The 17,073-nt window shown below is 37.2% G+C and overlaps 4 protein-coding genes across 5 annotated transcripts; 2 read left to right on the top strand and 2 right to left on the bottom strand.

Moving 5' to 3' along the window:
• Nucleotides 1–804: 804 nt before the first annotated feature.
• On the top strand, nucleotides 805–3,040 carry LOC134649237 (uncharacterized). The gene is made up of 5 exons (XM_063503955.1): nucleotides 805–1,017; nucleotides 1,663–1,798; nucleotides 2,136–2,221; nucleotides 2,354–2,510; nucleotides 2,763–3,040. The coding sequence occupies exons 1-5, from the start codon at nucleotides 943–945 to the stop codon at nucleotides 3,029–3,031; spliced, it is 723 nt and encodes a 240-aa protein (XP_063360025.1). The 5' UTR covers nucleotides 805–942; the 3' UTR covers nucleotides 3,032–3,040.
• Nucleotides 3,041–3,930: 890 nt separating this feature from the next.
• On the bottom strand, nucleotides 3,931–4,725 carry LOC134649235 (uncharacterized). Its single transcript, XM_063503954.1, has 2 exons — nucleotides 4,518–4,725; nucleotides 3,931–4,125 (listed from the first exon to the last, which is right to left on the bottom strand). Exons 1-2 carry the CDS (start codon nucleotides 4,701–4,703, stop codon nucleotides 3,982–3,984), a joined length of 330 nt encoding a protein of 109 aa, XP_063360024.1. The 5' UTR covers nucleotides 4,704–4,725; the 3' UTR covers nucleotides 3,931–3,981.
• Nucleotides 4,726–5,654: 929 nt separating this feature from the next.
• Nucleotides 5,655–11,459, bottom strand: LOC134648802 (hyccin). 2 transcript variants are annotated; one of them, XM_063503361.1, is made up of 8 exons: nucleotides 11,262–11,459; nucleotides 10,300–10,465; nucleotides 10,122–10,216; nucleotides 9,656–9,873; nucleotides 9,317–9,570; nucleotides 9,034–9,150; nucleotides 8,406–8,689; nucleotides 6,064–6,199 (listed from the first exon to the last, which is right to left on the bottom strand). In XM_063503361.1, exons 1-7 carry the CDS (start codon nucleotides 11,457–11,459, stop codon nucleotides 8,436–8,438), a joined length of 1,302 nt encoding a protein of 433 aa, XP_063359431.1. In that variant the 3' UTR covers nucleotides 6,064–6,199; nucleotides 8,406–8,435. The 2 variants fall into 2 exon arrangements, with proteins under 2 accessions (XP_063359430.1, XP_063359431.1); XM_063503360.1 differs by lacking the exon at nucleotides 8,406–8,689 and having other exon boundaries at nucleotides 5,655–6,199.
• Nucleotides 11,460–13,186: 1,727 nt separating this feature from the next.
• On the top strand, nucleotides 13,187–15,873 carry LOC134648801 (Golgi reassembly-stacking protein 2). The gene is made up of 5 exons (XM_063503359.1): nucleotides 13,187–13,352; nucleotides 13,436–13,720; nucleotides 13,951–14,265; nucleotides 14,807–15,098; nucleotides 15,366–15,873. The coding sequence occupies exons 1-5, from the start codon at nucleotides 13,290–13,292 to the stop codon at nucleotides 15,743–15,745; spliced, it is 1,335 nt and encodes a 444-aa protein (XP_063359429.1). The 5' UTR covers nucleotides 13,187–13,289; the 3' UTR covers nucleotides 15,746–15,873.
• Nucleotides 15,874–17,073: the final 1,200 nt, after the last annotated feature.

The raw sequence follows: 17,073 nt of genomic DNA, 5'->3' as shown, positions 1-17,073 counted from the left end.
TAAGGCAAAGGGAATATATTTCCCACATGATTTTGAACTTTGTTTCAAAGTGATAGGGTTTAATTTTGCATAATTTCTGAAACCCTTATGCTTTATATAAAGGGTTAAAACTGTGGCATGACAGAGTACAATCCATGACTGATATAAATAAGCAAGTCAAGTAAGAACAAAACTGCAACCCTATATTAGGTTCCGTATCATATCATAAATATCATATTTACGATAAAAGTGCGAAAACTAGCAAATTGTGAGTGACCTATTCGCTTCGCACGTGTATCGTACAACGTTTTACAGTACAGTAGGCCAAGAAAGTGGTCTACCACCCTACGGTTGAGGTTCGTTTGAATGTCATGAGACAACAAGGTCGATTTGACATGAATGTCAGTGACAATTGTCAACCTTAGCGATCGTTAGATCTTGCAGAAACTTTTGTCAAAACTGGTAGACCACTTTCTAGGCCCACTGTACATAATATGGCCCGATAAATTTTCAACGTATTAGTTACGTAATGTGCTTATTATAGCACAGGGTGTCGTAATGGAGCACCATCGGTATTGTAAAAATAAATAAGATACTTAACTACCTACAGTTGATGAACGACAATTTTATCCCCAGGCGAAGATTATCAGCAGCTGCACTTTTGAATGGTGAAAAATCAGCAATATCCCAGGGTTGATACCTAAGTTAAATGAATCAGAATCACACGTGTTTTCAGCGAGCCCCTAAAAGCTTCGATAATCAGGTTAATATATCAAGATCCATATCTATTAAATTATGATATTTGTTCGGAAACAACATGTAACAGGCAAGTTAGTATTGATGGTTCCATTATTTGTGATGGATGTTAGTCCTATATCTCAAGTTATATTTACATAGTGAAGTTCCAGAAAACTATTTATAAAAAAATCATGTAAAATGCACAAGTTTTAAGAGTATTTAAAAATGGCATTTGTTTATAGCTGTTGCTTTTGGTTTTCTTTACGCTTGGGAGGCATTTTGATCGGTATATTTTCTTTAGTACGTATGAATTCTAATTTTTCAAACCAAATTTATACCACAGCGGTGGAAAATAAGCAATAGAGTTAGACAGCGCAATATTAGCCTACAAGTCGTTTGTACCACCTGAGAAGTCACATACGTGTTGCCGACTTTTTGATACGAGGATGGTAATGATTTCAGACTGGTATTAGGTGTAAGTACCCTATTAGTTACTACATATTTAACTTATTGTCTGTCGTAAAAAAAACCAGATTTATCTACAAGTTTTCAATGGGTCGGTGTGATAGTCCTCTTTAACTTGTAAATGTCCATGACCTACGGCAAGTCGGAAACCGCTTACCATCAGGCGGGCTGTAACTATGCTTATTTGCTACCGGCGTGGTATTAAGATAAATAAATAAAATAGGTACCTATACCTATCCGAACATTAAACTTTAATTCTTAGTTTTTTAAGTACTTTAATTATAATATTCTTAATTGACAACTGTACCTATTGTAAACGGGAACTATATGTTTCAAGACTTTCAAGATTCGTTTAAGTTAGTAAGTAGGTAGGTATGACATTACAATAACAGTGTAACTATTGACTGTATGTACCTACAAGAATCTGGCAGAAAACAGGAAATAAAGCTATCGATATAATTGTCCATTTTGCCTATGCAGGTGCAGGCCGTGATAGTATTGATCGGATGCGGCCTGGCCTACACACACCCCGACCAAGCCAAGGACGACATCGCGATGTGGACTCAAAACATGATATTAATTTATACAAAGGATTATATAGATGATATTTTGACACGTGAAGTATAACTTTACTATTTTTTTGTATAATAACGTCTAAACTACCTACACCTTTACCGTCCAAGGGGGTACAGGGGGGGAGGGCCAACTAGAGAATACTAGAAATGTGTAACTAAATGTATGCCACTCCCCCTATTAACCCAGTGTCAAATTGTACTGGTATTAACCATGGTAACTCCAGGTTTAACTTGTTAACCCCGGGTTAGTGAATGGTGCAAGTAGCGCTTATATGGTACGCTATTAGAATACACTTCATTACTTATTACTACCTACAAAGAAGAGTCGCCCTCGACTCGGCTTTGCTAAGTTTTTTACCTATAACTTCTCGTTTCCAGATTTCAACCGGTATGTCACTTTCGGGATAACAGTCACGTGTTTGTACATAGTGACATGTATCTTATTCATTTACGGGGCATATACGGTAAGGATATTAAAATGAGCACTAGAATACCAAAGTAAAAATATTTCTGATACCCAGAATCCAAAAGAATGGATGGCAAAAACCCTGATGTCAATGTGACTAGGCGTAACGTTTTTATTTTAACTTTGACAGTTCCAAAACATACTCCTTATTGGATTTATCCTGGCGGAGCTAATCCGGCTGCTATTTTTGTCAGTCCTGGTGGCCACCGGCTTACTGGTTCTCAAGCAGAACACTATGGACATAGGACTTCTCATCGGCGCTAGTGTCGCCGGCGGCTTTCTTCTTTGTAAGTAATTTCTTCTTTTGTAAAATGACTTAGTGGGTGCCATTCAAATAGAGGAGACCGGGGATAAAATAAACAATCTTTTTAGGTACTTTCGAGTAGTGAAGATTTCTACATTAAAATATGCTCAGAGACGCCTTATTTTTGACAATGTAATCAGTTTTATACAAAAATGAAGGCAATTATGAAATTTATTAGTATTATAGTTCATATTTCAAAAACGCATATCATCCAGTTCAATTTTCTGTCTTTTAGTGGGAATGTTTTACCTGTGGGTGTGCGCGCTGAATTTGCCGGTGCTGATAAATGAGATGGAACGTGACGAGCAAGCAGCGACCATCGCGAAACTACGGCAGGTCCTCGAGATGACCAACTCCAACCAACTGAGGGCCGCTCAGGGGATGGACGACCACATACCGCTGGCCAGCGACAAGAACCGCGGACCGATATACACAGTGCCGCGGAAAAAAGGCACAGAATTCGTCTCGAGGATTCCTGTATCGTTTTATTCGAACGTGAATTGAAATGTCTAACAAAAAACTTTTTTAATTGCAAGATAGCATAAAAACTACCTCCCTACCTGCAGATTACTAAATTAGTCGTGATTCTAATGGACCTAAAATATATGGCGTTGTTATTTTTAGCTTTTTCCAATACGATTTAACATCAGGTCAGCTCGATAACAACAATGTTATCGACCAATGTTATCGAATGGCACAGGCACCTGCCGCGATAGCAGAGGACGCTGGTTCGATTCCAGCCTGGGGCACTGGAGGCCTTGGTCACTTTCTCTTAGTATATGACATTTATTTAAAGTTTAACAATGTTTTAAGTAATTTTTCCAGCAGCTAGTAAATACAGACGACTGACAAAATTCATGCAACGCGGCTTTCCTCTAGTTGCAGGTATTGGCTGTCTGTGGGTCTGCAATCCCTGATTCCCTCGCCACGCGGGATTAATGACAACTAATGGGACGACACTTTCATAGCCACTATTCGTCAACTATCAGATAAGTCTGAGATAACTAATTTAACCCGTTTCCGCCTGGGTGGCGCCACAGTCGTGCACAGATTGAATAGGGCTAAAAGGCTATCTCCATCCAGAGGTCCATTGAGAGGGTGCAAAAAAGTTTAAAGTAGATGGCGCTATTTAGTAAAATATGCTTTAAATTATTAAGCTTTTATTGTATGTAATGTATGGTGCCTGCGACAACAATCGAGCAAGTCCATATTTTAATTTATAGCAGTAGGTATGTATAAGGTGAAAGTTTTCATACGCATAAAGCTAAAATAGCGTTATCTACGATGACGAAGCACGAATCGTTGTATGGGAATTAACTTTGATCTCGGGTTCAATTGCGAAGTTCTTGTAACATTTGATTAGTTTGTCAAGTGAAACTAAATAAAACATAATATTGTAAAAATAACTTCTTACTTCCTTGCCCAGGCACAAAATAAATGATATCCTACATACTTCAAACATAAATTTCAACCTGATAATTGAGCCCTTTTCCTCGGGCGCTTTTCAGGCGGACATTGACGTAGGGGAGGCCTGTCCCACCGGCCGTGATGCTCTCCACCGCGCCCGTCGTTCGGTCCAAGTCTCTCGCTATTATTCCCTGAAACAAATAATAACAATAACTAGTAAACTAAGTGACAGAAAATTTCATTATAGGTTTACTGTTAATAGTAAGTCTTAACTTTATTATAAGGCGTTGACAGAAATTACTTATGCAAAATAAAACCATATCACTTTGAAATAAAGTTCAAATTCAGGTGGGAAATATATAGCCCCTGCCTTCGGGTTTCGGAATGAACAGTTTTACAAAATCCAACGTATCCGGGTCTAGACGCCAAATTTGTAGGTCCATACTTATACTTACTTATAGACTAGACTAGAGTTAAGCCCTTATAATAATTGTATTATCGCGTCTATTGAGATGCATACAAAAATAGCGTTTAGGGGAGTAGGTAGACTAGTAAAATATGAATATTCAAACATTTTACTCACTCGAATAGGTATTTGTTCAGGGTTCCAATAAAACACTTCTCGCACTCTTTTTTTAAACGGAAACGCCATGGCGTTGACTTTGGTCCGCCAGGCCAGGTGCGCTCCGTAGCTGCTGCCGATGACCAGATCTCTCGCCACGCATGACGACACAAGCGCCAGGAGCAAGATGGTTGTCATTTGTTTCATAATAATGTTGCGATACAAAACACTGGATATCTGCACAAGCGTCGGCGCCAGTGATTCAGCGCGTATGACACGCTTCTGTGTGGTTTATGGTAGGTATACCCAATCATATCACGTCGCTTCTCGCGTTATCTACGCTCAAACGGGACGAGGAATTTTTATTCGTAACTGTTTGGAATTTTAGATAAAGTTCCTCGGAAAAACGTGTTTCATGTTTTTTTTCCAGAGAATAGGTATCATATTGATTCCTATTTAGAAGTAATTATCATTAATTAAGTCCATATCATAGAAAGGTTGTAAATATTCTCTTGAAGTAAACGATCAAAGTTAGTCATACAGTGATGTGATAAGAACGACAGGATATAAATAACATTAGGTTTAAGGAACAAAGATAACACTTCGTTTGGAAAGTCTTTTTAATAGTCATAGGGGACAAAATAACAGAGCTTGTTACATGTCATTTGAATTTTGTATGTTTTGATAACATTTCTATATAATTTGCAGTAGGCAATAACATTAGATATAAGGTTGGAAGAGGTATGTTGATATACAAACGAAATATTTGTAAAGAAATTGGGAGTTGCGATATATATACATATTGAGTCTGGGAACTTTTAAAATGCCTTATGGGGTTAGAAGGGTTGTGTGACTTGTGTGTTCACATATGTATATTTATCCTAGCCCAAAGAACTCAGACTGCATACCCATTTATCGTTTTATGTGAATAAATACTATAGTACCATAACCCTAAAGAACTTCAAATTGGTTTCAATAACTACACAATATGTCTAATCCGATAACCATAATATATTATTGAACAACATACACATATACACCAGTAACAATCTACCTTTTAGAGTAAAGAAAATACTCCGTATTTAAGTAACTGGAGACCCCGACACTTAGAGATCAACAAACACCTATACACGCACAACAAGTTTAAGGCTCGTATAATTTATTTCAGAAATAGTTTAATAAATTCATTTTACGAGTAAGTAAGTATACGAATAACCACGGTTACCATTGTATCCCGATGTAGTCAAATTACACAGAACTAACTTGCATGGCGGCGAAACGGGGAGTAGTCTCCATGTCCAGAGAGTCGGTGGTGACTTGCGACCGACTGTCGGAAGTCTCAGTACTATTATGGGCGGAGTTTAAGGAGGCTTTGTCATCTTTTATACTACCATTCGCGTCTGTTATATCGACGGAGCTCGTTTTCGTCTGTGTTTCAACCATGTCCCCTCCTCCACTGATAGAATTCCAGATACCTTTGGAAGTCTCTTTGAGGGTTACTTTCTTATCGGTAGCAGGTTTGTCTTTAGCGTCTTTGGTCTTTTTGCCGAGCACCGTGAACCCGGCCAGCTTCTGTTTGGAGCTGCGGATGCCGGCGCCGCGCTGGATGGGCGCGGAGTCCGCCTCGCCCTCCTCAGTGATCGATGTCAGCATGTCGGTCGACTCAGTGGGCACTGCTTGACCGGCTTGTATGGGAATGTCATCTGGAAATAAAAAGAATCGGATTTATTTGCCATACCTAAGGCGTATCTGGGGCGGCAAAGTAAAGAAACCATCAGATCTTAGTCATTCATCGTCAAAACCAACAACACTGATATTCAATAAACGTTGACGTTGTATAACGAAGTAATTTGAGATTTCTTTACTATATAATTGCCATCCGTGATGTTTAGGAAGAAATATCGCCGCTATACTTACTCACGCATTTGATGACAAAAACACCCGTATTCCGAATGAAAGAAAAGCGACATTTCCATCAAATGATTGTTGCAGATATGAGGTTGAGTAAGTATAGCGACGATATGCCATTCCTGTGGGTCTTTTATTGGCACTTTTTATCGTTGTGGATAAGACGGCACTCACGACTCAGCCACGATGGCTGCGGGAGCGGGAGCAGTTAGAGACCACGAGTGGAAGAGAGAAGCTACGATCAAACCTCTTGTTTCCACTTATGGGGACCCGCCGCATTGCATACGTAGATACCATGCATTTATTATCCACAACGACAAGATAGGACTAGAGTTATTAAGTATACCTATAGTGTAAAAAATAATATTGGCAACTGACATGGACACGAGTACGTCGGAATAAGCTGTAGACAGATATTTTAGTGGAAAGCACAAATTGATTAGGCACGACTAATAACACTTATGTGATAATACGGTACTTTCGGTTTATGCAGGGAATATTTTTTTTCTACAATGCGAATATATGTAGGTATACTTGCGTAATCTTACAATGTTGAATTGCTAATTATTGCAATAATACGTAAAGAGAAGCCAACGACAATTATGGTATTGATGAAGCTCGCTCATATATTTGGGGCATTATCTATGAAAAGAGACCTTATTGTCGATGGCGCTTACGTCGCACAGCGTCGCGCGGTATTGTATTTATAACGGAGCATCGTTAATAATGGCGTAAGCGCCATCGACAATAAGGTCCCTTTTCTTAGATAACGTCACATTTAATGTCTTATTAACTTGGCTTTCCTTGAGAATATAAAAACCGGCAGGTACTATGACGGAGCATTTTATAAATCGTTTTGTTAAGAATAAATAACTAAAGGCTAATAAACTATTTTTTATTTATTTATTTAAACTTTATTGCACAAAATATGTACAAATAAAATGCGCAAAAGGCGGACTTAATTGCGGCGGAATTAATAGGACTAGGTAAATATTGGAACGCCAAAGAAGTCGAAAAGGGCTTTTTGCCGTGCCAAGATCCTCTCAACTTTATATTTAATTTAAATTAAGGATTTTGGACACTTTTAACTCTCGCGTAATGAACACATATTTAGTGATTATAACGGAACGGATAACGGGTCAAATATATAATTACATTATTTTTATCTTATCCGACGTTTTAGTTGGAAATATGAAATTATATTGCGTTTTATCCGTTATACCCAATCACTAAATAGGATTTTAGTAAATTTAAGTTTTAACAAAGAGTACGACATCCATGCATAGAGCGTAAGTGCTACTTACTGTCGTATTATTAACTAGTAGCAGTAATTAAATAACGAAACGTTAATCGATAGGCAATCAATACCTAATATACCTATATCAGTTCGACGTTCGACCTGAAGGTGTGACACTTACCCAATCTTAGTTATTGACAAATAGATACTTATTGAGTACTAAGTTGTTATCAATGGAGCTTACTACGGCCTAAGGTACATAATATAGGGATTGACGGGGCATACCTGAGGCAAAAGTTAAGTTTTTATAAGAATTAGGCAAGTTGCAGAAACAAAATATTTCCCTTATTTCATTTCATTTACTTATATCTGCAATTAAAATACATACATCATTTGAACTTTATACTGTTTTAGTCTACCCGGTGTGAACTGATGAAGGTGTTACCTGTTTTGTATAATCTGACTAATTAATGCGAGATAATTTTCTCTCTGAACAATAAAGTTATGCATAAACCATTTTGAACTGGCCAGAACCTATAGTTAACTATATACCTATATTACGTAATGTACGCTTTTATAATAATGTAATTATTGTCGATTGAGCGATGTGAAATTGCCGATAATGTAGGATAAATTTATGTGTGATGAGATTTGCAAAATGGACGACGTTGAAACTATTAACACACAAATGCTTAACGTTTGACTGTTTAGTGCATTGCAACTGTTGCTGTGTTTACATATACATTTAATGAAATAATACCCACTTTATTAAAAGAGTAATCAAAGTAATTGAGTTACTGTAATGTGTCTACGTCACTCAGAGATTCAGTAGAGCTGTCTACACATTCCGAAGATTTTATACTTTGTGACTTAATCAGAGTCAATTTAAAATAATCCCCATCAAATATCTTAAACAGTCCGTCCGAGACTCGCGAATGTGAACGTGTTGTATCCTCGTTGGGAAATATGTACTTATTCCAAAACGCGTCTTCAACACTATGAGGCCATGAGCATTCGTCTGGCAGCATGCAAACAGTGTGACGCTCTTCTGTCAATAAATCATGAAAAATAACGAAATAATCAGAATAAACAATTTCACTGATTAGAGATTTAAATTGTTGAACCCTTTGAACGTCACACTGTCACAGTTAACTCGCGAATTTGGAATAAATTTGTTCTATGTTTTTGAACTCTTCAATATCTCAATTATATGACGACATAATGACGGTAAAAGGGTTAATATAATCTTTAGTTGGGGAAAGCGAAATTAATGCGATTCTTTTTTATTTAATTACGTATTTTAATGGTTAAAATGTGAAAAAAACAGCTTTCCGCGACCAAACACTTGTCTCTAACTCTATTTTATAATTTATGAATGTACTCTGTATTTACCTGGCAGTTTCTTTGTCCGGAAGGATGCATTAGTAATCATAGACTTGGACATAGTAACCGTTGTCGTGGCTGGCGAGAGCGCCACACTGATGCCCATTGGGCCATCACATGGTTGACCTGTACACAAAAAAACGATTTTGAAATAACTGACTCTTAACTAAGTACAAAAAAAAACTACCAATCAGTACCTAACAGCTTTGTTCATTTCAGCAAGGTTTAAGAAAGGTCAATTAACTGTGTTCACAATGCTAATTAAACCATAGTACAATTTGTGCAACTTTACCTGATGGATTATTCTTTAAGGAGTTTATGACAGCACTTGTAACCAACATGACATCAGGAAATAGCTCATATTGAGCCCTTTGATCTATGTCTTTAACTGCTTGAAAAGCTAATGTATAGAACTCGTTGAACATTGCAAAGTATGCTCCTTGTACCATCTCCAACAACAGGTTGCTTGAAACTGGAATTCTTGGTGTATTTTTGGTTGAACTTGATGCAGTGCCCAATTTTTTATGGAATCCCTGAGTAACTATTCTGTAAAGTGAGTTAAAATATAACATACTTTAATATAGGTAGATAGGCCGGAAATAATGTAATATATCTGTAAGTTAAGTTGTACCTGGAGGCTGCAATACAAAAATGTCTCAATGCTAATTTGGGCAATAAACTCAAGTGCCGGTTATAAATGAAGTAAAGTGCAGCCATCACTTTGGGTCGATTCTGTGCATTGATGACATCTACTTGTGGAAGAGGACCCCAGGTCACGAGTTTCGTGTTGCATTCTTCCCATCTCCTTAAAGCACTTTCTGTCAGAAATTGGGCGCCTAGTGTGAGGGGCTATAAGACATAAAAGTATATTAAAAGCTGTTTTGAGGCTCATTAAGACATTGCGAGATTTGGCTTGCATTTTAGAATTTAAACTGTTGTGAGTTATATTTACTGTTTAACTATGTATTTCAACACAATCAACCAACAATTCAAAGTGAAAACATTGAAAATGGAGACCTATTTATATTGTCAGCAAAGTAGTAAAATTTGTATGCAAATTCTCACACATATACACAAATTAATACTCAAATAAATACCTCATGATAAATAGATGCTTGGGCTAAAGATGGCATTCTAAATGATACTACTCTAGGTTTTCCTGCTTCATCTACCACTTCAAAATTGTATAAACCTAAAAGCATAGAATGTTGTTAAGAGTTTCTGAAAATATTTGTATTCTCACATAGGTTAGTATTAAATAAAATACTTATTTACCAATCAGCAGAGTTTCAATACATCTCAAAGACTTCTTATTACCCTGAGCCACTGAGCTGAGATATGTATAGATAAGAGTTGGTACAAACTGCAGAGTAAATCTTTGTAACTCAACTTCTTTAGACCTATAAAAACTAAATAGCTGAACGCAGACATTTTCTAGCATCTGAAAAAGAAAACAATCTCTGTTTGAAAATCAGTATAACTCGACAACTACACGTCTTGAACACGTATGTCAGTCTTTAACGGTTTAATGATTCATCTTTGTAAATTTAATTCAGATAGTGTAATATTTTTAAGCACATTTACATAATATCATTCAAAATATTTAACACCATTCTAGATTTACCAATTTATTATTTATTTTAAACTTTATTGGACATAATCAAAGTACAACAGGCCGACTTAATGCCTCAAAGCATTCTCTACCAGTTATCCATAGTGCAAAACAATAATTTAATTTATGGATAAAACTATTTAATTACAGTCCCGATGTTACAACATAGGTTTTCTGCTGACAGAATGTATGAAATACAAAACACATGGAATACTGTCTTGCATATATTATGTTTAATTAAAATAAAAAATATTCTATTTGATATACTACAAGCAAGCTATGTAAACTTAATAAGTTCATTATAATACTAATAGGTAATATCTTCTGTCTAGAAATATATTCCTATGTTGTGTGTAGTTATTTCTAAAAATACCAGCATATAAATTTCCACAGTCTCCAGTGATTTATCTGTGTGGTTTGAATCTGACAGGTAATTAGACACATCCTGTGACAATGCAATACTATAGTGCCACTTATAACAACCATGTTTATCTTTATTACTCAACTGATATTTCCAACATGTGTAAAGTAAGAAACAAACCATTAATTAGCATACTGACTAAAAATATCAAGGTTTTCTTATTGAACACAAGGTTAAACCATCTCTATGTTTATTACAAAATACCTGTTCATACTGTGCCTCATTTTCCTTTTCCTTGGCATTAGCGGTCTCAGAGTCGTCTTCACGATAGAACAGGTTAAAAATGGCAGTTGCTATCTCATGGTTATGCTCATGCTCTGCTGCAAAGCTTTTTATTTCATTATCTTGTAATGATGCATATTCACTTAGCCATTCATTTATGAGGTGCTTCCAGTCGGACATTATTGCTTTGGTTAAAGTTCTGGAAATATATTACTTACATTTTTATATGAATAAATTGCAATTATATGTACAAAATGTGAAGTGCGTTGAATACTAAGTACTAATAGCATTAAAATATTCTAAAACCTATGATACTTTCCACACAAATACTTCAATTTACAGAATGAAAAGGAATCCGTAGGCACTGTAGAGGTAAAGCTGTGAGTAATGATTGCTTCATCACGATACATCATCCATGTCCCTGAGTTTTATGAATACACTCTCTTCAATTGGTAGGGAAATGAAAACAAAAACACAGATCATCCTAAAACAGTCTGACATTGCGGAATGGGGTGCCAATTAAATTTTGAATAACTACATTCGTGTTATAATACAATGTTATTTGCTAACTATAGCACCTACACTAGAAAGTAGACATGACTGATCCTTACCAAAAAAACAAGCGCAGTAACATAGGTATTTATTTGTAGCCCAGGTAATATCAATTATTAACCGAATAAATATTCTCCTGCTCTGAAATTTATCATTTTTAATTATTTTACTTAAAACTATTGGAATTTGAGTCTAATTTGACTACTCGTCCATCTGTCAAACTTGACAGTTACTTGACAATGTTTTTTTAACCATAGAGCATAGAAGCGGTGCGGGCGGCACCGGATCGCGACCTTGGTGCGGTCGCGCGCACGTTCGATTGTGTGTAAGGAGGCCCGCCGTAAGTCCGTTAAGGACGCAACTATAAGTGAGAGCGAGAAAGAGATATTTTGACTGCACCAAGATCGCAGTCCAGTGCGGTGTGGCCATCTATAAAAGCCATAACACATTATCATACCGTTCAAGGTCACGGTGCGCCACACCCATAAGTGAGAGCGAGAAAAAGATATCTCTTTCTCGCTCTCACTTATCACTCACCAAGATCGCGGTGCGATAGTGTGTTAAGCCCCCAGACTATTAACAGCATCCGCATTGTGCCAGTACGGCATGGCATCACAATACAACATCACACTCATACCATACACCCAAAGAGTAGTATAATATATACTTGGTCAACCAGATCTTGACAGTAGAAAAAGGCGGCAAATTTGAAAAATGTAGGCGCGAAGCTTGGAGGATACAACTAAACGGAGTAGCCATTAACAGGCTTTCCCCTCTGTCGAAAATAGGCGGCCAACGGTCATACACAATGTATGGACTGACGTTTATCTGACATGGCTATTTTTACGTTACGCATATATTTGACGTTCCCCTCCCCCGCAAAAATCGGCAGACTGTTTTGTACAGAAAATTACAGACATGGCGTCTCCGTTTGATTATATCCTCCAAGGTGCGAAGGGATATCGTCCCATAGAAAATTTGAATTTCGCGCCTTTTTCTACTGACAAGATTTGGTTGACCATCTATAAATATGCATACACCATGCATACACTTGGAGGATATAATCAAACGGAGACGCCATGTCTGTAATTTTCTGTACAAAACAGTCTGCCGATTTTTGCGGGGGAGGGGAACGTCAAATATATGCGTAACGTAAAAATAGCCATGTCAGATAAACGTCAGTCCATACATTGTGTATGACCGTTGGCCGCCTATTTTCGACAGAGGGGAAAGCCTGTTAATGGCTACTCCGTTTAGTTGTATCCTCCAAGTGCATACACCTCACAACCTTTGCAAACGTTCCAATTTACGGTTTTGCCAACTGCCACGTAATACGGTCAACTGCCAATTGGTTGTCAAAGTCAAGTCATATTCTCATAGTTGTACTTGTATTTCTGTCATTCGTTTGTAATAAATTATAGTACTAAGTTATTATCTTGTCTTTAATAAACTAATGTTATGGGTTCTTCCCAAAGCACTGAAGTTCCAGGAGGCGGCTCCGAAGGATATCATGTTTTACGGGTTGGTACCGATTATTGCCTTGGTATTGCTTACATTTCGATGCGTTCATCAAATTTTAACACGTCAATGTTTTGATTATGTAGGTCCAGGACGGCTCTCCAGGTCAAATCGCCGGACTTGAAGCGTTTTTCGATTTTATAGTTGCAATAGAAAATGTCCGGTTAGATCAGGACAATGACACTTTAAAGGAATTACTTAAGAAAAATGTTGGAAGCACAATAAAAATGATGGTGTACAGCAGTAAAAGCCAATCCGTGAGAGAGATAATGATACAGCCTAGAGCAGACTGGGGCGGTCAGGGGCTACTCGGTGTCAGTATAAGGTTCTGTTCTTTTGAAGGAGCCAATGAAAATGTGTGGCATGTTTTGGTAAGTACCTAATTAATGTTTGATAGTACCCATAATTCAGCTATAATGTTAGTATACTTTTTATATAATGAAGAATTTATTTATTAAACAACATAATAATAACAGCATAGGTACCTTCAGATCCACAGCGCAGGCTTCGTCATCATACAGAAAACTCATCCACCCCAGGTTGCCCCAGCGCAGGCTTCGTCATCATACAGAAAGGCTTTTTATTGATTTGTGTTTTGTAGGAAGTACATCCATCGTCACCAGCAGAGTTAGCAGGTTTAAGGCCATTCTCTGATTATATTATTGGAGCTGATTCAATAATGCATGAAAGCGAAGACCTATTCACCCTTATAGAGGCTCATGAGGGAAGGGCCCTGAAGCTGTATGTGTACAATATCAATGACGACACATGTCGGGAGGTGCTCATCACCCCCAACTTGAGTTGGGGGGGTGAAGGTAGTCTTGGTTGTGGTATAGGCTACGGCTATCTGCACAGAATTCCAATTAGAAGTGCCCCTGCAGCACCAAGCCAAACACCATACAACAATACCCCTAAGGTGAGACCCTTAACTACTGAAATATAAATATTTCACCCATAGCTCCTATTCTGGCTTTTCCTATTATAACTTCTGTTCTGTTTAGATCAACCAGACATGTTATTTGGCCTTTACCATGCTGTAAGTGTGTGGACCTTTTTTTTTAACTTCTTTACATGGTTATTTGGTTGTCCTCTGTTACACTATTTCTACAAAATTATTATTTTCAAATCAAATTCTTTTCTCGCTATTGTGAGAAAAGAATTTGATCCACTCAAGCCCTACTCTTAATAATGCTAATTGCACCACAAAGATTTACTTGCATAAAAAATTACAACTAAATAATGTAGGTAACATCAGGCTAGACTTTTATTATATGTGACGTTATCTATGAAAAGGGACCTTATTGTCGATGGCGGTTACGCCATTATTAACGATCCTCCGATATAAATACAATACCGCGCGACGCTGTGCAGCGTAAGCGCCATCGACAATAAGGTCCCTTTTCATAGATAATGCCCTATATATTTAGTATTAAAATATGCTTTTTATTACTTTTTAGGTTCCATTACAATCTACCGAAATCCAAAATAACTTGGTTTCTGACATACAAAATTTGAACCTAAATGAAGACAAGACTCCTTTGATGGGTGCACCTCAAGTTTCCGCAGGCCAAGTGCCAAGTATCTCACCACCACCATTCTTGTCTGGAGTTCCAATGGTTAACCCTGGGAGCTTTCCTGCCAGCAATGCAAGCAATCAGCATGAGCAGCTGAGTCAACAGCCATTATTACAGCAATACCCAACTTCACAAGCTCACTCTATGGTTTCTAACATGGCTGCCTATTCAAGTAGTGAGTATAAATTGTACATAATATTTAAATCTACTTTAGGTGATTCAATTGTTCAGAAATTGATATGACAATTAGTATCTTCTTGCATTGGCTATAAAGTTGACACTTCCACATTGATATTCATAAATCGTGTGTTTGTACACTTAGTACAAATAAAAATTTAAATAGAATATTGAAGTATTATAGAATTAGAAGGTTTCAAATTAAAAACCCAAAAATAATAGGTATAAATAAAATATGAACCATACCAAAAATGTTAATTTACAGATCTGGCTGACACAACTTTAACCAATTTGGGGAGCATACCGTCAGTGTCAAACATGCAACCGCCCGCGCCGTTGCCGAGCTTGCCCGGGATTCCCATGAACCAGCCGCAGCCGTACATACCGATGATGCCTAACTACACTCAGTCACAAGTGCCCCCACCAGCTCCCATCCCTCACACGGCTCCAAACTTAGTCCCAACGTTTGATATGAGCACCTTTGCGCCCGTGCAACCGCCGCCGATGTCGAGTGGGCTGCCAGTAGTTACGCCCGTGTCGTTACCCGGGATGCCTTCAATCACGGTCAGTGCAACACTGCCTGTCTCCACGATGCAAGAAATACACCATCAACAGACATTACAACAACCAGACTTGCTGTCGTGAAAATACACAAAATATTTTACATCAAGTATGCTGTAAATCAAATTGAAATATCGACAATTTTCCGCATACTTTTATGTTACGTTATTATTTTAATATAAATAATATTATTTATAAATGAATTCTGGCAACTGTTGACTTGTCAATGTTACCAATGTATTTCCGACTATAATTAGTGTGATAAAGACAGTATTGGCGTGTGAAAATGAAATTCTGTCAGCCAAGGGTATAGATGAAATCATTGTGGCAATGACTTAGCATCCGAATAGATTTATTACAGCCGTAAATGTTTTATTTGCATTTTTCTGACTGAAAATGGAAGGCAGTTTACTGCTTTATAACGCCAGCATTTTACGAAAAAAGCCTCTCAAAGTTAATGCTGTGATGATAAGTCGAATCTACATTGTATAATACCTACGGTAGGTATCCAGTTATACTTATTTAGAATCTTTTACTTACCTATCTGCCTTCTCATGTTTATGTTATCAATTATGTCGTGATTAAAATTAAAATGAAACGAAACATAAAATACGTTTTTCTTTACTATTTTTATTTACATTAAACTAACTAAATGTTTGTACAGTCGTCATCAGATATATCGGAGCGGCCAAGGTGTTCACAATATCTAAACATGCACTCGTGAGTTGCGTCGCGGGCATAGGCTATGGTAACTCCTTACCATATTGCGCGCCGTACGCTTATTTACCAACTGATGTGGTTAAAAAAAGTGCGTTATTGTTGGTAGGTATTGGTGATATCAAATCACAAATATGCCTCTAAGTACTAATACCTACATTATTATGGGCACCTCCGATTAGAGTATCACAGACGGTAAAATTAATTTCACGCATACTTTATCGAATACACATAAGTAGGTATTACTTTTAATGTGCCAGAATTATGATTAGCAGGAGACGCAAATAAATAAAGACAGCCAATGTTTATTAAAAACCGTATTTGTCCTGAGAACAACTTTATTTCTAATTGGTTTTAATATAAATAAATGAATACTTAATATAAATAGAGGGCCTAATTAAATTAGTTATCTACACAGCAAACTAAATACAAACGTGGAAACGTTTGTAAAATGATGACGCGATTCTTAAAATTTCCCCGTGACATAATAGTATGGGTACAATACAGTGTTGTGAATAACGCTTATTTTTAGGCTTAAAAACTCCAGCCCTCAAGACTCGTAAGTCTTGAAGACGACGATATTTGAAAATTGTACGTATTTATATATTTTACTCGTATATATGTAAGAAATCGTCTTTGCCGCTTTTGAGGCGTTAAGCCTCGAGCGTCTTAAGGGTTCGAGTCTTTAACCTTTT

This window comes from Cydia amplana, chromosome 6 (genome assembly GCF_948474715.1).
Source record: "Cydia amplana chromosome 6, ilCydAmpl1.1, whole genome shotgun sequence".
In the NCBI taxonomy this organism is placed as follows: domain Eukaryota; kingdom Metazoa; phylum Arthropoda; class Insecta; order Lepidoptera; family Tortricidae; genus Cydia; species Cydia amplana.
This window is presented reverse-complemented; position numbering and strand designations above follow the sequence as displayed.

Bases quoted from the DNA above. Each gene is read 5' to 3' on its own strand.
- LOC134649237 (XM_063503955.1), top strand. From the start codon at position 943: ATGGCATTTGTTTATAGCTGTTGCTTTTGGTTTTCTTTACGCTTGGGA. The intron at 1,018-1,662 runs GTACGTATGAAT...TTGCCTATGCAG, and splicing joins TGATCGGTATATTTTCTTTA to GTGCAGGCCGTGATAGTATT. The intron at 1,799-2,135 runs GTGAAGTATAAC...TCTCGTTTCCAG, and splicing joins TATAGATGATATTTTGACAC to ATTTCAACCGGTATGTCACT.
- LOC134649235 (XM_063503954.1), bottom strand. From the start codon at position 4,703: ATGAAACAAATGACAACCATCTTGCTCCTGGCGCTTGTGTCGTCATGC. The intron at 4,126-4,517 runs GTGAGTAAAATG...TATTTGTTTCAG, and splicing joins CTGAACAAATACCTATTCGA to GGAATAATAGCGAGAGACTT.
- LOC134648802 (XM_063503360.1), bottom strand. From the start codon at position 11,459: ATGTCCGACTGGAAGCACCTCATAAATGAATGGCTAAGTGAATATGCA. The intron at 9,874-10,121 runs GTATTTATTTGA...TATGTCTTATAG, and splicing joins AAGCATCTATTTATCATGAG to CCCCTCACACTAGGCGCCCA. The intron at 9,571-9,655 runs GTACAACTTAAC...CTCACTTTACAG, and splicing joins TTTTGTATTGCAGCCTCCAG to AATAGTTACTCAGGGATTCC.
- LOC134648801 (XM_063503359.1), top strand. From the start codon at position 13,290: ATGGGTTCTTCCCAAAGCACTGAAGTTCCAGGAGGCGGCTCCGAAGGA. The intron at 13,353-13,435 runs GTTGGTACCGAT...TTGATTATGTAG, and splicing joins AAGGATATCATGTTTTACGG to GTCCAGGACGGCTCTCCAGG. The intron at 14,266-14,806 runs GTGAGACCCTTA...ATTACTTTTTAG, and splicing joins CATACAACAATACCCCTAAG to GTTCCATTACAATCTACCGA.